Consider the following 27,515-nt stretch of genomic DNA (forward strand, 5'->3'; position numbering starts at 1 on the left):
GACTGAAAGTACGGGTTACAGTACACTATCTACCGAACAGTTACATCAGTTACACACGGAATGCGCGGCCGTACACATTTCCGTATTTTGTTTTCTTCCTATATACACAGATTAAACTGAATTGTGAATTGTCAGGCGCTGTATTGGGGTAGTGTCAAACTGTCATGAATAACAACACGTTGTTTTTATTACAATAACACAAGACAAGATGGGTAACTCTTTTACTGTTTGTTGCGATGTTTTTTTAAGCATGTGTCCATGCGCAGTTTGTTACTTGTCAATTGCCGCGGCTTAATTGGAGTAGGGTCAAACTGTCATGCATAGCACCTCGTTGTTTTTAGCTTAATTGGAGTAGGGTCAAACTGTCATGCATAGCACCTCGTTGTTTTTATTACAATTACACTAGACAGGATGGGTATCACTTATTGGACTGTTTGTTGCGATTTTGGTATATTGCACATTCGGAATATCCCGCTATATTGGAACTAAACATTGAATGTAAAAGACTCATTTATGACGTAGCGTTAATTTTACAAAACAATTGTTTTGTAAACCGTTTCAAACAAATACAAAATAAACACATTTTCAACATTAATTTCATTATAATAAAACTATCGATAGCAATAAGCGACCACTATCTTGAAGACCACCATGGTGTGAATGCCTGATGAAATCAATAATTAGCCGATAAATCGCTGATAAGGTGTCATAAACAACACTGGTACACACGATAAGTAGAATCGGATTGTTAATTGGAGGGCAATAAAGGGTTTAGCGGTGTTAAGTGTTAACGAAACAGAGCTTGAATAGCGAATTTTATTGGGAACCTATACACCTTACATCGTTTTTTACGAATGTCGGGACAAATCGTCTCATGGCGGGACAAAGGGCCCAAAAGCGGGACTGTCCCGCCGAGATCGGGACGTATGGCATGTATGGTCATGGATGTGTCAAAGGGTCCATAAAATGTGCATACATGTGTAACTTAAAAACAAACAGAAGATAGCAAGTTTGGTTGTACGTTTTCCCACAAGTTTTCACATGTTCTCAGTGTAAAGAATAGCAAGTATGCACACGGTCAATATGCGCAATTGTAGATTTGTTAATATTGCATGCCCCAAATATCTTTGACCTTTGAAATGTATAGGGTATTCCATCACTAACTACAAAAAGCATACTAAATTTAATAGTGTGAGTTCAAGGGTTTTCCTCTTTAATATTGTATTGAAATCAATTTCATGTTACACGCCCATTGATTGAACTACTAATAGGCAACTATTGGACCTACCAAGCAAACAGCATTCCTTACCATAGGTAAAAGCATGTTTTAAGATTTGGAAAAGAAATGGAATAAGTAAGACCTACCCACCATTTGACATAAGAGGCCGTAATTACTATACTTCTGCTCATATGGTAATGCATTATTTTATGTATAGTACACCACTTTTTGGACATTTACATGTTCCAATACAAATTTCAGAAAAGTAGACTTTCTTCCCTATTGAAATATTCATCTGAAGCACTGTGCGTGTCTAGTTCAAATAAATAGTCACAATATATCGCGTTCTGAGAAAACTGGGCATAATGCATGTGCGTAAAGTGTAATCCCAGATTAGCCTGTGCAGTCCGCACAGGCTAATCAGGGACGACACTTTCCGCTTTTATGGTATTTTTTGTTTAAAGGAAGTCTCTTCTACACGAAAATCCAGTTAAGGATTAAGTTTCTAAAAAGAGGGTGATGATAGCCCTGAAGCACTCACCGGAGTTCTAGGTACAATTTTTCTGGAGATGACCTGGGACATGTTTTTTGACCCCATGTAACTCAAATTTACACATGATTTTGTTAATGTTAAAATAAACATGGTTGCTGTCAAGATTGAGTCATTTATGTTGCTTCTAGATTGGTTATATGCGTTTTCCAATACATTTTCTGGTGACTTATTTTTAGCTCGTTTATTTTTTATTTTAATTATGAGCTATTGTCATAACCCGAGCTTCGTCGTCCGGTTAAGTTTTGTGTTTAGGTCCTTTTTTCTCATAAAGTATCAAAGCTATTGCATTCAAACTTGGTACACTTACTAACTATCATGAGAGGACTGGACAAGCAAAGTTAGATAACTCTGGCTGGCATTTTGACAGACTGTTGTGCCCTTTTCATACTTAGAAAATTGCAAATTTGGTTAAGTTTTGTGTTTAGGTCCACTTTATTCCTAAAGTATCAAATCTATTCCTTTTATACTTGCAACACTTAGTTACTATCATAAGGGGACAATGCAGGCAAAGTTATGTAACTCTGACTGGCATTTTGACAGAATTATGACCCCTTTATACTTAGAAAATTGAAAATTTCGTTCTGTTTTGGTCCACTTTACTCCTAAAGTGTCATAGCTATTGCTTTCAAAGTTTGAACACTCGTCAACTATCATGAAAGGACTCTACAGGACAAGTTGCATAACTCTGGTTGGCATTAAGATGGAATTATGGCCCTTTTTTGACTTAGTAACTTTGAATATTTGGTTAAATTGTGTGTTTAGAGCCACTTTACTTTTAAAGTATCAAGGCTATTGCTTTCAAACTGAAAATACTTTCATACTATCACGAGGGTACTGTACCTGGCATGTTGAATTTGACCTTGACCTTTGAATGACCGTGACTCTTAAGGTCAAATTATTAAATTGCTAAAATTGCCACAAATTCTTTATTTATGATCAGATTCGATTCATACTTAAACAAAACAACCCTTACCATACATACCACAATAGACTCCACCCAAACCGTCCCCCACGCCCCACCCCAGAATCCCCCCCCCCCCCAAAAAAAAATTAATTATTTGTTATGCCTCCGGATCGAATGCTCGGTTGTATATTGATTTTTGGCCTGTCTGTCTGTCATAGTTATGTGTCTGTCTAACATTGTATGTGTGTGTCTTTCCCAAAACTTTAACCTTGGTCATAACTTGTGCAATATTGATGATAGCAACTTGATATTTGGCATGCATGTGTATCTCATGGAGCTGCACATTTTGAGTGGTTAGAGGTCAAAATCATCCTTCAAGGTCAAAGGTCAAATATATGGCTTCAAAGCGGCGCAATAGGGGTCATTGTGTTTCACAAACACAGTTCCTGATTTTCCATTAATTCTTATTTTTGAAAGATCATCTAATAAATGACCACACACCCACACTACCCCCACCCATAACCCCCCCCCCCCCCCCCCGCTGATTTTTTTTTTTTTAAACATGGTTTAAACAAGAGATGTTTTTGTCAGAAACACAATGCCCCCTAATGCGCTGCTTTATTTTTAACCTTTGACCTTGAAGGATGACCTTGACCTTTCACCACTCAAAATGTGCAGCTCCATGAGATACACATGCATGCCGAATATCAAGTTGCTATGTTCAATATTTCAAAAGTTATTGCAAAACTTTACTGTAAGGTTAAAGTTTTGGGACAGAATGACGGAATTACAGACTGGCAGGCCAAAAACAATATGCCCCCGATCATTCGATCCGAGGGCATAAAAAGTTATGAAAATTTATGTTTTTTATTTTTTGACCTTGAAGGTTGACCTTGACCTTTCACCACTCAAAATGTGAAGCTCCACGAGAAGTAAGTAAGAGAATGGAGAAATGAAAAATATATTTTTTATTTTTGACCTTTAAGGATGACCTTGACCTTTCACAAATCAAAATGTGCAGCTATTATATTAAATATTAACAAATATTAAGTTGCTGTGTGCAATATTAACAAAGTTATGAAAATGTATGTTTTTTATATTTTGACCTTTGACCTTGAAGGTTGACCTTGACCTTTCACCACTCAAAATGTGCAGCTCCACGAGAAGTAAGTAAGAGATTGAATGGAGAAATGAATTATTTTTGATTTTTTGACCTTTTACCTTGAAGGATGACCTTGACCTTTCACACCTCAAAATGTGCAGCTCCATGAGATACACATGCATGCCAAATATGAAGTTGCTGTGTTCAATATGAAAAAAGTTATGATAAAACTTTAACAAAGGTTAAAGTTTTAGGAAAGAAAAATACAATGATCTTTGACCTTTAAGGATGACCTTGACCTTAACTTTTCACCACTCAAAATAAGCAGCTCCATGAGATACACATGCATGGTAAATATCAAGTTGGTATGTTCCACATTGCAAAAGTTATCAAACTTTAACCAAGGTTATAGTTTTGGACAAAATGACAGACAGGACAAAAACAATAGACACCCGATCTATCGAACTGGGGGCATAAAAACACAAATATTTATTTTTATTATTTTATTTTTGAAAGACCATCCAACCATCCCACCCAAGAATCCCCCCCACCACCAATTTTTTTTTCGTTTTTTTTTTCCTTATTTTTATAACATAATGTAATAAATGACCAAATGACCACACCCCCACAATATACACCCCTCTTCACCCCCACCCCTCCCTCCTTTTTGATTGAAGTATTGAGATAAGTTCCCTTCACCTTTAAAAAGAAAAATAGATTAGCGGTCTGCACCCGCTCGGTGGTGCTCTTGTTTACACATGCAACTCAGATTCCAACTTTGAATGGATATTGTCAAGACAAAACTCTGAACAACTTTAATCAAGTTTGAGTCATAAATGTGGCTTTAACTGGTAACAAGGTTTTTTCTAAGAATTGACATAGTGATATAGTTTTGGGATATACATGCCCAAAATTCAAACTTTGCCTAGGTATTGCCAAGATGACATTCTGACCATGTTTTATCAAGTATGAGTAAAAAATGTGACCTTAAGAGTGGTAACTGAGATTTAACTGGTAATCTAGTTTGTGAATGCATGTAACACAGAATCACACTTAGCCTAGATATTGTCAAGTTAAACATTTTGACCAAGTTTCATCAAGATAGTCATAAATGTGTCCTCTAGAGCAGTAACAAGGCTTTTCCAAGATTTGACCAGGTGACCATATTTTTTGACACACTAGATATTTTTAAGATAAACATTCTGACCAAGTCATAAATTTGATGAAAATGTGGCCTCTAGAGTGGTTACAAGGTAGAAGTGGACAACTGCACAACACACCATAAGAGACATGGGGTGACCACAATACTTCATCATGAGCTCAGGTGAGCTTAGAACAAAAAAGCAGTCAACACTGCATGAGATCCCTGGAACCGCATCTGCCAAAAAAGGTCCTATGATGTTGAGTTATGGTAGTAAACCTGCAGATAACAGACTATCAAGGCTAGGAAACCCTTAATAGCTCTTGTAGTATCAGGTAAATCCAACTTGTTTTTTAAATATGTTAATTTTAGATTTCCGCACATAATTAGCAGGTAAGGTGTTATATTTACAATATTTTGTAAATATTAACCACCAATTAAAACATGTGAAAAATTTCTTGTTCAGCTTTTGGTTGTAGTGAATGACGGTCATTTCCTTTCCTCTTGACACTGTAATAATTTTAACATTATTTACTACTTATGAACGCAATGCATGACCTTTTAGTTTCAAATTTATAAACATAAACAAAATAACTCATAGAGGTACAAGTTTTTATTTTATTTTAATAAATTTAATAAAAACAAAAAAGGTAACATTTTTTTGCAAAAAAGTACAGACATGGATAACATACCTATAGTTAATGATCAACTTGATCAAACCCTTGAAATTAACTTTTATATCGTCAAACTGACTTATTTGTAAGAATTTATGAGGGACCTTAACACATGGCTTAACACTATATACTGTACATCTAAATCTTAAGATATTGATGTTCTTATCAATTAGACGCACTGTTTTGGACAGGAGCACAGAGGCGGGGGTGTAGGGTTGGGGTTTCACAGAGACTGGTAACTGAAGACTTAAGTCCGAACAGGAATCCAGTCTATAGACATGACCATACTGATTTAATGTGAGAGGCCATTCAAATTTCCTTTCAAATAAAGAAAGGGAAGATTTATTATTGCAATTAGATGCCAAAGAGCGTTCAAACATATTTATATTGTTTAACATCTAATCTTTTGTTTTTGTATTTCATTGAAGGTGTGTTATTTAAGATATTCTTTGTAAACTGAATTATATTATCTATGTATCAAAAAGGTTGTAAACCAATATGGAGTAATGATCATCCTATAAGTGGAACAATGTGTTGCTGCACCTGTAACGGACTACACTGTGAGAGCTGATCAGGCAGGCTGCTCCATCGCATGATTATCTCTTTTCCATTCGCATTTGTTCACAACTTATAGAACAAATAACTATATATTTCAAAAGAACACATACCTTGATATATCACTCTCCACAAGTTTTCATCAAGCAAAATGGACAAAAGGAAACATAATACTTGTAATTGTCATGAACATACATGAATACAGTAAGAAGATAAGTAAATAATATTAAAGTAAAAACAAAGTTAGATTAGTGATTCATAATTCAATTCAAAACCTTTTTAATCTGTTTCATATACAAATATGAAACAATAATTATGCAAATAATAGATGGTCAATGGATTATTTATTCAAACAAGAGTTGTCACTGTGGGTGCTAAATGCCCCAGAGGTGCATGTATTGTATTCACAAAAAAATGTAACCTTAACCTTAACCTTCATAGAAGGCAGGAGTTTTGATGTTGTTTTTTAAATGAAACCAGATAATTTACAAAGAAGAATAACTCTGTTATACTGGAGAATAAGTAATGATATGTGTACTCTGTACTGCTTTTCTGACTTCCCTAATCATTATAAGCTTGTGTAAGATTCCCTCAGAGTTCCTTATCTTACACGCTTTTGTAACAGTCCCTTCAATACTTATATAGTAATGCCTAAAAAATATCTTCAATACTTATGGATTTATACTGCTCACACGAAAAATAGCTGTGTCAAAACTGAAGGCTATATGATTCCATTTCTATTTTTTTTAAAGCCATCCATCAATAAAAGAAGACTCATAAGAACAACTTTAGTATTGGCAGTTTTGTTCCACACAAGAAATGCACTATAATAATATATGCAAAGGGCAATTACACCAAAGTTACTAACAATTAAGTTATAAATGTTTCTTCCAGTCTGTGTTTACTCTAGACGTTCGACAGCATAACTATGGCAGTTGTGCTATGCACAAGAAAATTTAATAATTGCAATAACTAAAAAGTGAGTTATGATCCTAGTCATTTACTTTTAAGCAGTCTGTCACAAAATAATGTTTCATTTGAATACTTTCAATAGTTCCTTATTTATGCTATCCACAAGATGAAGAAAAGGAAAATATGAATTATCAAAGGGTGACAACTCCAAAAATACAAGAGTTTTGGTTCTTGTATAATAATGTACTTAAAAGACATTTTATTATTAGGCTCAATAAACTTGACTTATAATTTATTTGACTGTTAATGCTCTTGATTGATAAACTTTCGATGATTTACTTTTCAATATTTGTTTAAAAAAAAGGTGAATTAGGCTCTTTTTTATGGCATACACCAACAAGTTAAAGACTGCACTGCTAGATGTTTGTTAAGGACTAACTGAACTGTGGTCAAATTAATACAAACTGGGTATTACAGATTTGAATCAACAATCCAACTAAGAGCAAACTATTCGTAGACCTAAGACAAATAAAAATTATTTATTTAAAATCAACAACAAATTAAATAGATAAACAGAGATAGAGATATTAATAAACAATAATCTAAAGACAGCAGCTGATTTTTGCAACTTACTTATTAATTTAGTTCAAAGTGTATTAAACACGATTTATGCAAAACAACCAAACACAAAAAAACAAGCAATCTTTTGATGTGAAACTGATTTTGAGCACTTTTTTAAACCAAAGCCTTAAACAGTATTTTCACCATTCTAAGAAACTCTGTAATGATTTTCACATCTGGTATCAGGCAATGTGAAATCCCTCAGTCTCTTATTAGCATGTAAGTTTGATATCACACCAGGCCAAACCCCTCGGTCTGACCTATAGCTATGGTGAGTTTTTCCTTCATCTGTTCCTTAGATGTGTACAGAGGCAGGTCCAGGAGGTTGAAGCATGTGTGGGCCACTGGCAGGAACGACTCTGGCACCTTCATGGGCTGTATGATCATCTGCAGGGGAAACATTGCTAAGTATAACATACACTGTAAGGAATGGGGGTGAATGGGATATTAGTACATTTTCTTCGGTTTAAATATAAAACAATAGCAAAGTGAATGAATAATTTTTACTACCGATTTATATCATGCTTTGATAGACATCTTCAACTACATGCATTTAAAATCAAATTTCAATTAAGCCATGACTAAATCATTGCAGCAAGTAAAGGAATTTGCTCACAGATTTCCATATTTTTGAAAAATATCATTTCATTATTTAGTAACAGACCTGTTATATTTGGAATAGTTTAAAATAATATAATTACAAGGATCCAACATATGAACTTTAAAGTGCAATCAAAACCATATCCTGGTAATACATGTACACCTTTTTGATAAATTGCTGTAGAGAAGTGTTACAAATGCTTCATTAATTTGATTGTTGATGATCAATAAATAAACATATACTTTTTAAAATTGTTCTTAGTCAGGTGCTTATTTTAAAAATTGCATTATTCTTTTTATTATATGATTTATTACTGAATTATTTTTTATATCTTGAAACAAATACATGTATTAATGGTAGTCATCAACAACACATTGTCATCTCACACAAAAACCACACATTTACCTTCACATATTTCATTCCTTGGATAGGAATTTTGTCACAGCCAGTGAGGAACACTGAAAAAGCATCAATAACAACTGTTAAATGTACTGGTAGAGAATAACAGGTTACAGCCTAGCCATGTGTACTACAATACCAGGCCAAGCTGGTAGAGTATAAAAGATAACTGATTAGCCATATGTAATTATATATGAAGCAGTAGAGAAAACTACCTAAATCATATACTTGTATGTGCCAGTAAAGAATAACAAGTCCAAGACATGACATAAGGAACGGAATTGACTAGCATTAAGAAGTGATGGAACATAAAATCAGTGTTTCAAATCAAGTGATAGAATGTGCCAATCTTACAAAGGAATTTCTTCTTGTCATGAAGACTGAGATCATGGAAGACATCCCAGAAATACTTGACAGTTGGATGATAGCGGTGGAACTCTTCCTTGTATTCAGTGTTCTGTAATTGATACAATATGCCTTATTGTTGGAAAACTGGGCTAAATGCATTTGTGTACAGTTTCATCCCAGATTAGCCTGTGCAGTCTGATTAGCCTGTGCAGTTTGCACAGGCTTATCAGGGACTACATTTTCGGCTTTATTGAATTTTTCCTTCAAAGGAAATCATTTCTAAAAAAAATCCAGACTAGGCAGAAAGTGTCATCCCTGATTAGCCTGTGCAGAGTGCACAGGCTTATCTGGGGTGACACATTACACACATGCATTATGCCCAGTTTTACTAGAGCAAAGCTCAACGATGTATATTCTGACAAAATATGTTCTAACACACGTATAAACCTCATAAATCCAAGTATTGCAACATTATTTTATGTAAATAATCGCAACAGAGGATACATAATAATTTCACTTTAATGTACTGATATAATTTGATTTATTAGTTTTTTATTAGAAGTTTCATACCAATCATATAAACAATTTCTAAACAGCAGTCACAATTACATATATACTGAAACACCATACATGTTACTTGAATATTTCAGATAAAAAAACAGTATGGAGTTTCCAATGATATCATATTGTATCAAATATTATACAGCAATTAGAAACATAATTTCATAGGCAAGTTATGAATAATAATGTGATTCTTCTTACCACAAGCTGTCATGCCCCAACATACCTTTTCCAGTTCATGAAAGTCAAAGTCCTCATTGCCAGTAACTAAAGCTCTCAGCTCATCTGGATGGAATAAATTCTGAAAAATATTTTCAAGAATGGGCAACGTCTATCAAACGTTATCTCAGAAACAATATACTGCTCACAATTGGATTAATGTTACAGTTTTTTTTATAGTTATTTTTCAATATAAATCCAAATAAATCATGTGACCCCCTCGGGCATGGGCAGTTTTGACCCCAGTGGCATGATCTGAACAAATTGTGTAGAAGACAACTGGATGATGTTAAACACCAAATAGTGTTGTTTTACAGATGAATTTTTGTAATTTGTGTTTGAAGCAAAATGTTAAATATTACATCACTTCTTTAAAATATTTTTAAAAGTCAGCAGAAAATTGAGCTACACAAGAAGATTTCGAAAATATTTGTTACACATTTATAAGGAAAACTGCTCTTCACCTTGCTGTAATGCTTTTCACTTACTAGAACCTTGCCACCGCAGACTTTATGAAAGCCTGTATTGAAGGAATCAAACTGTTCCTTCACCATCGTGTTGAAGATGTAATGCCCATACCTCTCCACAAACTCTGACCTGTAGTACACAATGAGACTGAATATCAGCACGCCAAAAATATCAACATTGTTGCTTTGGACATGTGTATAGGTACTAAATTGATTGTACGTAATGTTACAGGTAAACACAGCCCAAAGTTTCTTCATTATACTCAACAACTTTAACATTTCTTTGAAACTTTGATTATGTACCATTTTTAACAATACAATAGCAACATCAAGGCAGTTAGTTCAGATACTCAAACTTTTTTATGCAATGTTAGTCCTGTACAAGCAATAAAGTACATGTAGCATTAGTATGCCAGTAATTTAAAACTACCCTTCTGATATCAGAAGAAAGGGGAGTATGGCCATATACATAATCAAGACTCATACCCACCCAGGCTTGGAATCAAACTAATGATAGGTTGATTGACAGTACAGTACATGTACTCTACAAACTGAGCTTACTGGTCGGAACCATTGTTCTTATGTTATTATGCGGCTAGTTTAGCTCCAGACCAGCCTGCACAATTGCGGTACTTGCAGTTCCATTTTCTTTGTAAAGAAAAAAGCTAATAACTAAAACAAAGAAATGGATTAAAATACTACAATTATTGCCATTGGAAGTTAACCAAGACTTAGTTTATAAACACATTTTGCATCACCTGTTTTCTTTTGTTACTGGCTTGTGTTTCCCACCTGGCACCAACTCTTCTGTGCGCAACTCTCCTAAATACTCCTGACTTATCTGCGGCAGAATACAGAATTCATCTATTTTAACATGTATATTTTCAATTAGAAATCAATGTCATGGCTTTCGTTTACAGTTTCAATGCTGGTATACAAGACAGATTACTGACTTGACTTTGCACAATAAGATGTAACAAGGGCTGTTTGTAAAACATGCATGCTCCCCATATGGGCTCTCAGTTGTAGTGACAGCCATTGTGTGAATATGTTTTTTGTCACTCTGACCTTGACCTTTGACGTAGTGACCTGAAAATCAATAGGGTCATCTGCCAGTCATGATCAATGTACCTATGAAGTTTCATGATCCTTGGCATAAGCGTTCTTGAGTTATCATCCGGAAACCATTTTACTATTTCCGGTCACCATGACCTTGACCTTTGACCTATGGACCTGAAAATCAATAGGGGTCATCTGCGAGTCATGATCAATGTACCTATGAAGTTTCATGATCCTAGGCATAAGCGTTCTTGAGTTATCATCCGGAAACCATTTTACTATTTCGGGTCACCGTGACCTTGACCTTTGACCTAGTGACCTGAAAATCAATAGGGGTCATCTGTGAGTCATGATCAATCTACCTATCAAATTTCATGATCCTAGGCATAAGTGTTCTTGAGTTATCATCCGGAAACCATTTTACTATTTCGGGTCACCGTGACCTTGACCTTTGACCTAGTGACCTGAAAATCTCTAGGGGTCATCTGCAAGTCATGATCAATCTACCTATCAAGTTTCATGATCCTAGGAATAAGCGTTCTTGAGTTATCATCCGGAAACCATTTTACTATTTCGGGTCACCGTGACCTTGACCTTTGACCTAGTGACCTCAAAATCAATAGGGGTCATCTGCGAGTCATGGTCTATCTACCTATCAAGTGTCATGATTCTAGGCATAAGCGTTCTTGAGTTATCATCTGGAAACCATTTTACTATTTCGGGTCACCGTGACCTTGACCTTTGACCAAGTGACCTGAAAATCAATAGGGGTCAACTGCGAGTCATGATCAATCTACCTATCAAGTTTCATGATCCTAGGCATAAGCGTTCTTGAGTTATCATCCGGAAATCATTTTACTATTTTGGGTCACCGTGACCTTGACCTTTGACCTAGTGACCTGAAAATCAATAGGAGTCATCTGTGAGTCATGATCAATCTACCTATCAAGTTTCATGATCCTAGGCATAAGCGTTCTTGAGTTATCATCCGGAAACCATTTTACTATTTCGGGTCACCGTGACCTTGACCTTTGACCTAGTGACCTCAAAATCAATAGGGGTCATCTGCGAGTCATGATCAATGTACCTATGAAGTTTCATGATCCTAGCCCCAAGCGTTCTTGAGTTATCATCCGGAAACCACCTGTTGGACGGACCGACAGACCGACCGACCGACATGTGCAAAGCAATATACCCCCTCTTCTTCGAAGGGGGGCATAAATATATAACAGGATACTTCAAGAATCAGTACTGATTTGCATGGCATATTTAAATTGAGCTGCCCTTTGAGAAAACAGATTTTAATGCATGTAAATATATAACAGGATATTTCAAGAATTAGTACCGATTTGCATGTCATATTTAAAAAGAGGTTCACTGTGAGAAAACAGATTTTAATGCATGTGCGTAAAGTGTCTGCCCAGATTCACATGTGCAGTCTGCACCTGCTTATCAGGGACGACACTTCCCCTTTTATGAAACTTTTTAAGTAAAGAAAATCTATTCTTAATGAAATCCAATAAAGGCAGAAAGTTTCATTCCAATTTAGCATTAAAGCCCATTTTCATAGAGCAAGGCTGAATTCAATATTTTAGATGATGTTCCTACAAACCATCTTAAAGACAGACTAACAGCCAATCAACCGACAGACCATCTGAAGGACAAACTGACCAGCTAATCAACCAACAGACCATCTGAAGGACAGACTGACAGCCAATCAACCAACAGACCATCTGAAGGACAGACTTGAATGCCAATCAACCGACAGACCATCTGAAGGACAAACTGACCAGCCAATCAATCAACAGACCATCTGAAGGACAGACTGACAGCCAATCAACCAACAGACCATCTGAAGGACAGACTGACAGCCAATCAACCAACAGACCATCTGAAGGACAGACTGGCAGCCAATCAACCGACAAACCATATGAAGGACAAACTGACCAGCCAACCGACTGACAGACCATCTGAAGGACAGACTGACCAGCCAATCAACCGACAAACCATCTGAAGAACAGACTTAACAGCCAATCAACCAACAAACCAAGTGAAGGACAGCCTGACAGCCAATCAACCGACACACCATCTGAAGGACAGACTGACAGCCAATCAACCAACAGACCATCTGAAGGACAGACTGACAGTAAATCAACCGACAAACCATCTGAAGGACGAACTGACCAGCCAACCAACTGACAGACCATCTGAAGGACAGACTGACCAGCCAATCAACCGACAGGCCATCTGAAGGACAGACTGACAGCCAATCAACCAACAGACCATCTGAAGGACAGACTGACAGCCAATCAACCAACAGACCATCTGAAGGACAGACTGACAGCCAATCAACCAACAGACCATCTGAAGGACAGACTGACAGCCAATCAACCAACAGACCATCTGAATGACAGACTGACAGCCAATCAACCAACAGACCATCTCAAGGACAGACTGACAGCCAATCAACCACCAGACCATCTGAAGGACAGACTGACAGCCAATCAACTGACAGACCATCTGAAGGACAGACGGACAGCCAACCAACTGACAGACCGTCTGAAGGACAGACTGACAGCCAACCAACTGACAGACCATCTGAAGGACAGACTGACAGCCAATCAACTGACAGACCATCTTTAATGGGTTGTATTATTTTTTCTTAGAGGCTGCCATTACTATAAATTTAAACGACAAAGAAAGATCAAACCGTTTTTTATTTAAGTACTGTTTTAGTGAGTAGGTTACCTCAAATGTAAGGCAGAAGATTTCCTCTACATCATTGCCTTCATGACCAAGAAGTTTTTCAAAACTCCTGAATAATGAAAATAGTATTATAGCCAAGTAAAAGATAATAACAAATACATTGCATAGTTTGTGTCACACATTGTTTCCCTAAATACTCTGCCACTGACTTATGCACATAATATCACTATAGTTTTTGTCTTCATCTTTGAAATGTTTATGGTACTCTAGAAACATGTAAATCATTTAAATATCAATTAAAAATCATGTTAAGCAACAACAAAAAAATTACGATTCTGTCATCATAAACAGTGAATTAGTGGAATTCCACTGAAATTACTCAGAGACCACAAAGTAAAGTAATTATCAAAGGAACAAGTATTGTCCAAACATGATGAAATGAATAGCAATATGGATTCATTCGGAATATTCCATATTTTTTAGCATTGCATATTTCAGGTTTTGAATGATTCTGTACCCAATGCTGTATTATTAACACTTAGTTGTTTTGAAACATCTTTGGGGTGCTATTTGGGAATAATAACTGTGAATAAATAAAATAATCATACAATAGCTGATGTATGCTCTTGTTTGTTTCTTATGTTTATCATTTTAACAATTCATAGATGTGTGTATGCAAATATACAACAATTTAACTAGTGTAAATATTATCTCCATAGGATGTGTAGTCATGATTGGATACCTTTTCCTAATATCAAGACAATTTTAATTGTCAATTTAAAAAAGGGAAGTGAAAAAGACATTTGTAAAGTTGTTTATTTGTTCTATGGAATTCTGATTTATTTAATGTAAGTTAAATATATAGGAATATTTGACCAAAAACCATGTTCTTTGTATTCTGTCATTTCATTGTATTGCACTTTGTTGGATTTCATTTCCACTGTAATTCAATTCCTGCTTCTTACAAAATCCTGGCATACAGAAACAATTTCATATATTTTCGAGGTTATTGCAACTCATTTCTGTATTTTCTTTACAGGTACATTTTCATTCCATAAGGAGAGTGTGAGCTGTACTTCACCTGCCGACTGTAGGCATCAATTCAGAGATATCTTCAATAGTTGTAGGTCTGGAAAAATACCAACACAAACAGTTGTTACAGATATATAGGATCTGGCACGAGTTGTCATATCATACCATATTTTATTAAATGAGTTCAGGAAGTTTGTTAGTAAGCGAGCCTTTGGCGAGCTTACTAATGAATTTCCTGGACGAGTTTAAACAAGGGACAAAATTGTCACAAAACCAGGTTTTCATTGTGAAAAAAAATCTGATAAAGGGAGACAACTCAAACTGAACTTTTGAAATGAACAAACAAAATTAACCCCCTTTGTAAGTTTGTTTTAAAATAAATCTATTTTTAGTCATGGCGACCTTGACATTAGAGAAATTGACGTGATTCTTTCGTGCGACACACCGTCCCATGATGGTGAACAAATGTGCCAAATGACTTTAAAATCTCATAATGAATGACATAGTTATAGGCCAGACAAGCTCATTTATGGCTATTTTTTACCTTTGAACTCAAAGTGTGACCTTGACCTTGGAGATATTGACGTAATTTTCGCGCGACACACCGTCTAATGATGGTTAACAAATGTGCCAAATGATTTTAAAATCGCACAATGAACGACAAAGTAATGGCCCGCACAAGCTTGTTCCGCCCGCCCGCCAGCCAGCCAGCCCGCCCGCATTCGCCAATCTAATAACCAGTTTTTTCTTCGGAAAACCTGGTTAAAAATATGGTATGATATGACAACTAGTGTCAGATCTTTTTTATCACATGCTTTTAAATGAGCAAATTAAATAAATATTTACGCAAATATAATGATAAATCCCGAATGTTGTTGATATTTTGTGACGCTATTTGAAGTTGCAACGTCATTTCAGCAAAATAACAAAATGCGCCTTGTCAATAAACGAAAACTAAGCCAATGAAAACGCTTAAACATGTTGCATTACACATGTGTAACATAAAAAAAAATATGTAATGGTTGTATTACATGGGAAACAGGGTAAAGCATGTGATAAAAGAACAGAAAATTAAGAAATGGACCACAAACACAAAACACTAGCAAAGGACAATAACTTCCAAAGTACTGAAAATAGACTTGTTCTTGCATTCTACACTTCTTCTCAATATCCTCTATCAATGGACCAGGTTTTATTTATATCTTGAATACTAAGGGAGTGATGCTCTGCACAAGACAAAAAAGTGCAATGAGTCAGTAAATCCTGATGAGAGTTATGGTTATTGTACTCTGTACTAACCCTTATTGCCCTCTATTATTATATAAGGTTTAAATCAAATAAAACAAGGGACAAAATTGTCACAAAACCAGGTTTTCATTGTGAAAAAAAATCTGATAAAGGGAGACAACTCAAACTGAACTTTTGAAATGAACAAACAAAATTAACCCCCTTTGTAAGTTTGTTTTAAAATAAATCTATTTTTAGTCGTGGCGACCTTGACATTGGAGATATTGACGTGATTCTCTTGTGCGACACACCGTCCCATGATGGTGAACAAATGTGCCAAATGATTTTAAAATCTCATAATGAATGACATAGTTATAGCCCAGACAAGCTCATTTATGGCTATTTTTTACCTTTGAACTCAAAGTGTGACCTTGACCTTGGAGATATTGACGTAATTTTTTCGCGCAACACACCGTCTAATGATGGTTAACAAATGTGCCGAATGATTTTAAAATCTCACAATGAACGACAAAGTTATGGCCCGGACAAGCTTGTTCCGCCAGCCCGCCAGCCAGCCAGCCAGCCAGCCAGCCAGCCAGCCAGCCAGCCCGCCTGCATTCGCCAATCTAATAACCAGTTTTTTCCTTCGGAAAACCTGGTTAAAAATGATGGACCCAGGGACAGATGGAAGGATGGAGGACAATTTAATTACAACAGGCCTCCTTTAAAGGGAATTATAAAAACACCACAGATATGTGTATACATGCATACTTAATCTTCTTGATAAAATGACCATGACAAATTATCAGACCATTTATATTAAGACCCTAAGTTGCAATCTTAGCGGAGTATTACTGTATTAGTGAGTTATTAAGTTCCTTCAGAAAACAGCAATCATTAAAACAAAGACTGTATACTTGTCTACACTGAGTGGTTTATACGGACCTGTTGAGCAGTTTCTTGTAGAGAGCCAGCGGAAAGCTGAGCTGGATGATCACAGAGTTATAGATGGCCAGGCCGCACAGTATACCTATCAGCATGTACATGCCGTGGTCTTCAAAGGGCTGCAAGCAAACAACACCACTCCAACATGAGCTGTGTCCTGCAAAAATGGGTTGTTATGCCGTATGCATTTGTGCAGTCAGATGGGGAGCTACCCTTTCAGCTGTAGTCACAAGGTTTCCTGGTCTCATAAGGGAACATCAGACGCGGAGGAACATCTGGAGCTACATTTTTTGGATATGTTCTATGGTCTGTTCTTTCATGGCGTGGCTCATATTGTCTCTCAAATCATTCTCTACACTGACCACTATGTTATAACTCATGGATTTACTGCATGTTGTTGCTGCATTGAATGATACAAGTAACATCATATGTTTCATTCCAATTACTAGTACATTGTATATGTTGAATTCTTTATGTACTATACTTCACTTTAATACCTATGTGAACAAGAATACAGAGAATGGTAAAATGATCCACTAACACTCACTGGCTCAATTATGGCAACACATTTTTCCCACCCCGTTCCACCCAATATATTGGTAGTTATCCAGAAGCACTTACAAAAGGTGAAAACCACTGCAAATGTGATTCCTCATACAATTTGAACATCCCATACTTCGGATCCAAGACTTCTCGCAATAAAAGAAGGAAAAACTCCTGAAATAGTTACAAGTTGCATTCGTTCCAAAACAGCCTATAAACATTAATTTGAAATAATCATTACATGAATCTGATAAACTTTTTTAGAAAAACAAATTTAATCAAATATATCATTCTTCTTCAGGTAACAGGAAATACACAATTGAATTATGTTTAATTAAATCTTATTTTAAATACGACATTTAAATAAAATCTTATTTTTAATAAGATATTTGTTAATTCAATACTTGTTTAATATGGTGTATATGATTAGATATGTAACAAAAGATCACAAGAGTTCCCAGGTGGCCCCTAAATCGCTCATCTGTGTAATGGGTCATGGCCGGTTTCGGACCCAAATATTAAAGCTGTGTGCCTTGTTGTTTAAAACAAGAGATGTGTTTGTCAGAAACACAATGCCCCCAAATGCGGCGCTTTTTTTTTTTACCTTTGACCTTGAAGGATGACCTTGACCTTTCATCACTCAAAATGTGCAGCTCCATGAGATACACATGCATGCCAAATATGAAGTTGCTATGTTCAATATTTTAAAAGTTATTGCAAAATTTTACTGTAATATTTAAGTTTTGGTGTTGTTGTTTTTTTACCTTTGACCTTAAAGGATGACTTTGACATTGACCTTTCACTTCTCAAAATGTGCAGCTCCATGAGATACACATGCATGCCACATATGAAGTTGCTATGTTAAATATTTCAAAAGTTATTGCAAAACTTTACTGTAATATTAAAGTTTTGGGACAGAATGACAGACAGACAGGCCAAAAACAATATACCCTCGATCTATCGATCCGAGGGCATAAAAACATTCAGGGGAAAATATTTTGTAAGAAATTGACTGTAAAAACCTTTATAAATGATGTGACCTCTGTGGCATGGCCAGATTTAACCCCAAGAGCAGAATTGGAACCAACGATGCTTAATACCATCTGATGCTACATACTTATTTGCCTCACATTTATTGAGAAAAGATTTTTGATGCTATTTTTTGAAAAAGTCTTTATTATGTGACCCTGATGGTAGGCCAATTTTGAACTAAGGGACTTGATTTTAATGAACAGAGAATTGGCATGAAAAAGACTAAGTGTCCTTTTTCTATAGCAACAAACCTTGCGGACACCCCCTGCATCGATAGTGGCTTCCTCGCCTTCGAAAATTACCTTCATGAAAAACAACAGCTATTTCAACATATGTACTTATGTGAAATACAATAAGAGATATTACAAAAAGGTTAGAATAAACCACATCTTAAAGCCAGAAATATTGCAGTTAGTATAATTTATCTTTGTGTAGAAATAGCATTTTATTATACAATAAAACTGAGTTTCTATTTTAACATGTGATATCAACAGTGTGATGCACATTGCAATAAACATCAAATCTTCATACACTTACAAATATATTAGATAATGCATTAAGTTCTTCAAATGTTTTTTTAAACGAACTAAGTATAAATCATTTTAATTTCAGTCGTGTAAACATTTTTAACACTGCAAAACTAACCCAACATCCTTTTTTATTGAGTAATGTACAGATCACTAAATATAAACAGAGAAAAATAGGATTTCAAATTGAAATAGAAAATTCACCCAAGGGCAATTACTCTTTAAATTCTGGCAGGAGTTTTTGTTATAGTACTCACTGTTTCACTTCCCCTTAATGCCTTCTACGTGCATCATTATAATATAATTATATGAAGTTTTATTTGAATTCCTTCATTTTTCTCTGAGTTACTCAATCACATAAGAAACAGAACATAAAAAAATATGCAAAGGGCAATAATTTTTTAATAAAATAATTATAAAAATAATTAGAGAGTTCAGTAACTCTGAACTTCCTGTCAGTGTTCTCTATCTTATCTATGTATCATGATTCATTTAAATACATTTAATACTAAGGCCAGTTAGGGATGTAGATACCTCCTCAATGGGAATTATAAATAAAAAAAGCCCTTCAATACTTCCCGAGTTATTCTCCACACAAGCAGAGGGAAAAAATTACAGAAAGATTTCTATTTGCAGCCCTTCAGGAGCATAAAAAAAGCAAACAAATGTTTCTATAAAAAAATAACAAACTATTGTAAACATATGGTATAACAGTAACACTCTATAATAAAATCCTTCTTGGTTAAGTCCAAATTTGGTCTTGTTTTACCCCTTTTTGCAGAGTTTTACTGAAATAAAAGCTTAAACCCTGAGCATACATGCACTGAGATTTTACCTTCATGGGTTTCTTAAGATCAGCGCTGGGCATAGCCAAGAGCTGATGCAGTGTATCCTTCACAATGCCATCACGGGAGACCTTGAAGACCAGATATTGGTTGACAGGGTTGATGGGAAGGAACAGACTAGCCAGGTTCTGACGCTGAGCTTCATGAAGACTGCTCTGAGGAAGATATGGCATTATGAAGATTTTACAAAACTAACAAATGTGTTCATAGAACTTGGATACCCCCATACTATTGTTTTCTATGAAAACTCCACCTGTGTTAAAAAAAAACTAAATTCATATTTGCAAAGTTTCAGCCCCCTAGCAGAAATACTGTTTGAGTTGCGCTCAGCATAAGTTAAACAAGCAAATTCGTTGAATTGATATCCCCCGCCAATATGCTTCTGGAGACAAAAGTGTTATATTTGACACTCAAAAAAGCATTTTTTCAAGATACATAGGACCATAGCTCCGTTATTAACAGATGGTGTACAATGCCATTTGGCGTGCATCATCCTCTTATCCATATATATACTCATACCAAGTTTTAATGAAATCCGTCAAAGCACTTCCAAGATATGGCTACAGAAACAAAAAAGCATTTTTCCAAGATACAAAGGACCATAATTCTGTTATTAACACATGGTGTACAATGCCATTAGGCGTGCATCATCCTCTTATCCATATATAAACTCATACCAAGTTTCATTTAAATCCACCAATGCACTTCCAAGATATGGCTCCGGACACAAAAGTACCGGACGGACGGATGGAAAGACGGACAGAAGGACGGACAACGCCAAAACAATATTATAAATAAATAAAAAAAAGCAATTTATATACTTTAAAAGGAGCCATAACTCCAGTTCTGAAGAAAACCTCTAAAAATATTTGAATGTGCGCAACTTTCAATGCTGTTTGTTAAGTTTCAGCCCTATGGCAGCAGTAATTTTTGAGTTACAGACAACAGAAGTTAACAAGAGGGCAATGGGCCCTAAGATGCTCACCTGAAACCAAAAGGTTCTCAATTATTGTGAGAAGGTGGAGTTCAGAAGAATTATTAAAGTACTTAATACAACATAAATATTTAATTATAAGCACGTTGGTATGAAAATATTTTCATAGTTCATATATTTCAGACACAGAAAGTATATGCACATATATAAACCTTAGATTAATTTATGGGCAACAACTCTTATGGAAAAACTAAGTATGCCAGTAGCTGGTTTTCCCTCCTGCACAGAAGCTGTCAATACAAAGTTCAATAGGTCACTTAGGGATTATTTATAGATAAAATAGATTCCAATTACAGCTCTTAATACCATGTATATAGGATGAAAAGTCAAAAACGATTAAAATGAAACAAATTTTGTTGTTCTACTAGGTCAAGGAACTAGTTACTCACTGCCATTTGGATACGGGCATCAGTTTCAAGCAGCAAGCTTTTGGCCACAGCATCAAAAGTAAATGGGTAATTACAAAAAAATAATGTCCTTTGCCCCTGAAATAGAGATACACAAGTTCCAAATGTTTGTTTATTAGGAATTTGCGCTTATTTTAGTAATATCACAGTGGTACGGTAATTTACTGTCCTAGGTAAGCTGGTTTACCCATACTTACGGAGATAGCTGGCCCAAATCTTCACTGCTTTTAGGAAATACTGATAAAATAAACTTTATATTTTAAGTTTTAATTCATAACGCACTAAAAAAGGGTTATCAGCATACATGTAACTCAGTCTGTTGACCACATCTGGCTGTAATTCAATGATAATTCGTTAACGCTTTAATGCAAGAAAAGCTTTAAAACATAGTCCTATACCTAAAATATAAACGAATAAATATCTAACAGCATAATAAATTACAATTGAAATCTTTTCTTCCTCTGAACACTAACTTTCTAAACCATAGTTAAAAAGTACTCTCTGTTTTTTCAGCTTCTCATAACTTAGTTTAAGCCACCATGCCCCAACTCACAGTTTTTGTGACCTGTTCCTGAAACCACTGCAGATAGTCTTCCTTAAGGTTGACCGTCTCGCCTAAAGTCTTCACATAGAACTTGTTGTAAGGCACGACCTGGTTGTTGAGTTCGTTAACAACAAACAGCCTCTTCAGCATCTCCAGTGAGTTGAACATTGCCAGCATACGAGTCTGCACCTTTAGTAAAGCACTTTTGATGAATCAGCAAAATGATCGGCTCTATGATGTTTGGATATTAGCTCCGTTCAAAGAAAACTGGTTGTAATGCATGTGCATAAAGTGTTGTCCCAGTCTGCACAGGCTAATCAGGGATGACACTATCCGCCTATTTTGGAATTAGGTTTAGAACAGAATGTCTTTAAAGGAAAAATTCCATAACAGGCTTATCTAGGACGATACTGTACACACATACTGTACACACATACTGTAAACACATACTGTACACACATACTGTTCACACATACCGTACACACATACCGTACACACATACCGAACACACATACCAAATACACATACCATACCCACATACTGTACCCACATACCGTACCCACATACCGTACACACATACCGTACACACATACTGTACACACATACTGTACATACGTACTGTACACACATACTGTACACACATGCTGTACACACATGCTGTACACACATGCTGTACACACATGCTGTACACACATGCTGTACACACATGCTGTACACACATACTGTACACACATACTGTACACACATACTGTACACACATACTGTACACACATACTGTACACACATACTATACACACATACTGTACACACATGCTGTACACACATGCTGTAAGCACATGCTGTACACACATACTGTACATACGTACTGTACACACATACTGTACACACATGCTGTACACACATGCTGTACACACATGCTGTACACACATACTGTACACACATACTGTACACACATACTGTACACACATACTGTACACACATACTGTACACACATACTGTACACACATACTGTACACACATACTATACACACATACTGTACACACATGCTGTACACACATGCTGTAAGCACATGCTGTAAGTACTGTACACACATGCTGTACACACATGCTGTACACACATGTTGTACACACATGCTGTACACACATGCTGTACACACATGCTGTACATACATGCTGTACACACATGCTGTACACACATGCTGTAAGTACTGTATACACATACTGTACACACATACTGTACACACATGCTGTACACACATGCTGTACACACATACTGTACACACATACTGATACTGTACACACATACTGATACTGTACACACATACTGATACTGTACACACATACTGATACTGTACACACATACTGATACTGTACACACATACTGATACTGTACACACATATTGATACTGTGCACACATACTGTGCACACATACTGATACTGTACACACATACTGATACTGTACACACATACTGATACTGTACACACATACTGATACTGTGCACACATACTGACACTGTGCACACATACTGTGCACACATACTGTACACACATACTGTACACACATACTGTACACACATACTGTACACACATGTTGTACACACATGCTGTACAGACACACTGATACTGTGCACACATACTGATACTGTACACACATACTGATACTGTACACACATACTGATACTGTACACACATACTGTACACACATACTGATACTGTACATACATACTGTACACACATACTGTACACACATACTGTACACACATGCTGTAAGCACAATTTTCCCAGAACGAGGCTCATGTTATATATGTTATATTATGAGGCCCATTTAAAAATGACTAGACTGTGCGAATGTAGGAGACCCTTAATACTCAAGACCCCTTGTTTGGGGCTACTTTTGACAACAAGGGCATAATTTGAATACATCTATATGTAATTCTATATAAACGGTTAACAACAGCACAATGGTGACCAACTTTGTCCCTTTAGACAAAATTTAAACAAACTTAGTAGATGACCAATATACAGATATACAACTACAACTGAATTTGCACGAATTTTAGACTGTCCTAATATGTCACCCATTTAAATTGCAAAAAAATTGAACCCTGCCAATTTATGTACTCTCACAGTATTTGTGTATGGTCAACTTTGAGCTAGAGCAAGGATAGTTTAGACCCCAGGGGCATAGTTTGAACAAACATTTTAGAGGACAACAATAGAGGAGAATATTGTTAAAGTTTTCATTTTTAAAACCATGTTTGTATCTTTGTGACCTTATTAATCAACAAACTGGTATGATTTATAAAATTGTATAGAGGACCTCCTAATGAATCATTTCTGTGATGTTTCGTCAAATACTGCCCAGCGCTTAAGATGTTGTTTGAAGAAAAAATTGATGGAGACATGGCCACATTAACGCACAAATAGACGACACACAACACCGTATCCCAAAAGACAACCATGAGCACCTTCTGCTAAGGTGAACTAAAAATTATAATAAAGAACACTAGGACCATTTCTGTCATAAGCTTACAGTGATCTTGGCAATGATCCAGCAAACCCAATCTCAAGTAAGTAAAGAAAGTGTGTTTATAAAAAACACTTTTTTATTATAAACAGTGTCAAAGATCTTTAACAACTGCCAATACACAGTCCCAGGGCTTCCCCTGGCTAAACAATTTCTTTCGCCAAAGACGCCTTGCTATGGAAAATTTCTTCTATTTTTTGCTGTTTTATAAATTTTAATGAAGAAAAAGTTGTAGCCAAAAAGAATTTTCTGTAGCCAAATAGGTCCATTTGTAGCCATTGGCTAATTTGGCAAATGACAGAGTAAGCCCTGTAGTCCCAGGTACAGAAATCATAATTTGATATAATCATAAATCATAATCATCATACCTCGTCCTTATTCTCCTGAACCAAGGGTTGCCCCAACAGGTATATCACAGTCTCTTTGAATATCTGTAAGGTATATCAGGAAATGCATATCTTTCAAATTAAAATACTGAGCCCTTTGAGCACAATTTTCAAGTAATACAGTACTAATTATTTCCACAATATTTTTATAATATAGAGTTAAGGCATCATACATGAACGTTTACCATCCTCAGAAAACCACATAAAATGCTAACTTCATTACATTTCAAAGTTTGGATATTTAACTCATAAAAAATGTATTTATTAAACAAGAGGGCCAAAGCCCCTAAGGCACTCACCTGAGGCTTTACTTAATTAAAATTATATAAACAGATAGTATGCACAGTATAATCTGACCTACAAGGAAACAAGAGTGCAAAACTGTCACAAGATACGCCTGTTTGAAGGTTTTGGACAACTTGATAACTTTACCATGACCCATATTTGAACTTGACCTACATATCATCTAGACACAACTTCTGACCAAATTTGGTGAAGATCACATGAAAACTACTTCAATAAGAGAGCAGACACCATGCTTAATGCTTGAAATGCACTAAGTGACCTCGTGACCTAGTTTTTGAACCAGCATGACCCATATTTGAACTTGACCTAGATATTGTCTAAACACAACTTCTGACCAAATTTGGTGAAGATCGGATGAAAACTACTTCAATTAGAGAGCAGACACCATGCTAAATGCTTGAAATGCACTAAGTGACTCTGTGACCTAGTTTTTGACCCTGCATGACCCATATTTGAACTTGACCTACATATCATCTAGACACAACTTCTGACCAAATTTGGTGAAGATCAGATGAAAACTACTTCAATTAGAGAGCGGACTAATGGGATTGTTTACCCTCGGGACTTCGGTTATAAACCATTGCCCGAGCACACTGCTTAACATAAAACTCTGCATAAAAAGTTCGAAAACAGCCATAAAATGGACAGCCCGATTTTACTGGGCTGTACCATTGATATAAATAGAAAACTTTGCAGTGTTGGTGCGGTGCCTTAATAAAAATCTATTGGTTTAAAAAAAACTATCATTATTTAAGAAGCGTTAAAAACGCATTACTTTACACTGTCTGGGCCTAACGCTGTAAAAAAGCGGCGTTTTTTTTGGTTGATACACTTTTAAAACGATGGCGCTGATTGGCCGAAATTTCTTATAAGGATTGCAAGTAGGTCAATCCGTTTATAAATAGAATTTTGCCACAGCTGACGTTGCACTTTAACAAAAAGTAAACAATAATAGTTTATATGCAGAAAATATAAATGAAAGAAAAGGATGAATAAATCCAAAAGAACTTGGAGTTGTTTTATAGTTATAAATTACTATGTTTATGTTATGTTACTGTACTTATTATTATTTATTATTATTTATATGATGTTGTTATTGAATGATATTGTTTGTTTTGTTTTTTAAGGAGGAGAGAGAGAAAGAATAGCCCAATTTTTATAAGTAAAGATGGTGGAATCACACATACTGTTGTATGTGGCATCATCATTACTAGACCCACTGTTCAGTATATACTGCAATGGGTTTGTTGGGAGTCTTTAGACTTTGTGATCTGTGTTTTAAATTTTAGAATCCAAAAAGGATTATTTTAATATAATTCTTATAGAAAAAGGAATACACAGATGTGTATGCGTTTGAGAAACAAAATAATAATACTTTAGTGTTTTCCAGATCACAAAGAGAGCGGACACCATGCTAAATTCTTGAAATGCACTAAGTGACCTCGTGACCTAGTTTTTGACCCGGCCTGACCTATATTTGAACTTGACCTAGATATTGTCTAAACACAACTTCTGACCATATTTGGTGAAGATCGGATGAAAACTACTTCAATTAGAGAGCAGACACCATGCTAAATGCTTGAAATGCACTAAGTAACCCTGTGACCTAGTTTTTGACCCTGCATGACCCATATTCGAACTTGACCTAGATATCGTCAAGATACAACTTCTGACCAAGTATGGTGATTATCGGATGAAAACTACTTCTATTACAGAGCGGACACCATGCTAAATGCTTGAAATGCACTTAGTGACCCCGTGACCTAGTTTTCGATCCGGCATGACCCATATTAGAACTTGACCTAGATATTGTCCAAATACAACTTCTGACCAAGTTTGGTGAAGTTCGGATAAAAACTACTTCAATTAGAGAGTGACACCATGCTAAATGCTTGAAATGCACTAAGTGACCTGTGACCTAGTTTTTGACCCGGCATAACCCATATTCGAACTTGACCTAGATATTGTCTAAATAAAACTTCTGACCAAGTTTGGTGAAGATCGGATGAAAACTATTTGAATTAGAGAGCGGACACTGCTGTGGACGCCGCCCACCCGCTGCCAAGGTGAAACTATAATACGTCCCGTTTTTTTAAAACAGGCGTATAAAAATTATCTTCCAGCAGCCCTGTTTTCAATGTGTTCAGTGATTGGTTCA

General features: G+C 35.8%; 1 protein-coding gene and 1 long non-coding RNA gene across 2 annotated transcripts in view; both read right to left on the reverse strand.

Annotated features, from left to right (window-relative positions):
* Window positions 1–289: 289 nt before the first annotated feature.
* Window positions 290–889, reverse strand: LOC127866275 (uncharacterized). The gene is made up of 2 exons (XR_008042930.1): window positions 379–889; window positions 290–327 (listed from the first exon to the last, which is right to left on the reverse strand). It is a non-coding gene; the product is annotated as an uncharacterized LOC127866275 (long non-coding RNA).
* A 4,628-nt stretch (window positions 890–5,517) lies between these two features.
* The window catches only part of LOC127866276 (probable E3 ubiquitin-protein ligase HERC4), a 48,485-nt gene continuing 26,487 nt past the window's right edge, over window positions 5,518–27,515 (reverse strand). The window contains exons 15-29 of the mRNA XM_052406715.1: window positions 25,034–25,096; window positions 22,147–22,326; window positions 21,576–21,671; window positions 20,183–20,347; window positions 19,072–19,122; window positions 17,867–17,962; window positions 17,246–17,364; window positions 15,123–15,170; window positions 14,084–14,150; window positions 11,035–11,117; window positions 10,298–10,406; window positions 9,817–9,891; window positions 9,036–9,138; window positions 8,688–8,740; window positions 5,518–8,068 (exon numbers count right to left, since the gene is read on the reverse strand). Coding sequence (XP_052262675.1) covers window positions 7,913–8,068; window positions 8,688–8,740; window positions 9,036–9,138; window positions 9,817–9,891; window positions 10,298–10,406; window positions 11,035–11,117; window positions 14,084–14,150; window positions 15,123–15,170; window positions 17,246–17,364; window positions 17,867–17,962; window positions 19,072–19,122; window positions 20,183–20,347; window positions 21,576–21,671; window positions 22,147–22,326; window positions 25,034–25,096 — 1,464 coding nt within the window. The 3' untranslated portion in view covers window positions 5,518–7,912. The remainder of the gene's footprint in view (window positions 8,069–8,687; window positions 8,741–9,035; window positions 9,139–9,816; window positions 9,892–10,297; window positions 10,407–11,034; window positions 11,118–14,083; window positions 14,151–15,122; window positions 15,171–17,245; window positions 17,365–17,866; window positions 17,963–19,071; window positions 19,123–20,182; window positions 20,348–21,575; window positions 21,672–22,146; window positions 22,327–25,033; window positions 25,097–27,515) is intronic.

The sequence above is a fragment of the Dreissena polymorpha genome, chromosome 2 (genome assembly GCF_020536995.1).
Source record: "Dreissena polymorpha isolate Duluth1 chromosome 2, UMN_Dpol_1.0, whole genome shotgun sequence".
Lineage (NCBI taxonomy): Eukaryota > Metazoa > Mollusca > Bivalvia > Myida > Dreissenidae > Dreissena > Dreissena polymorpha.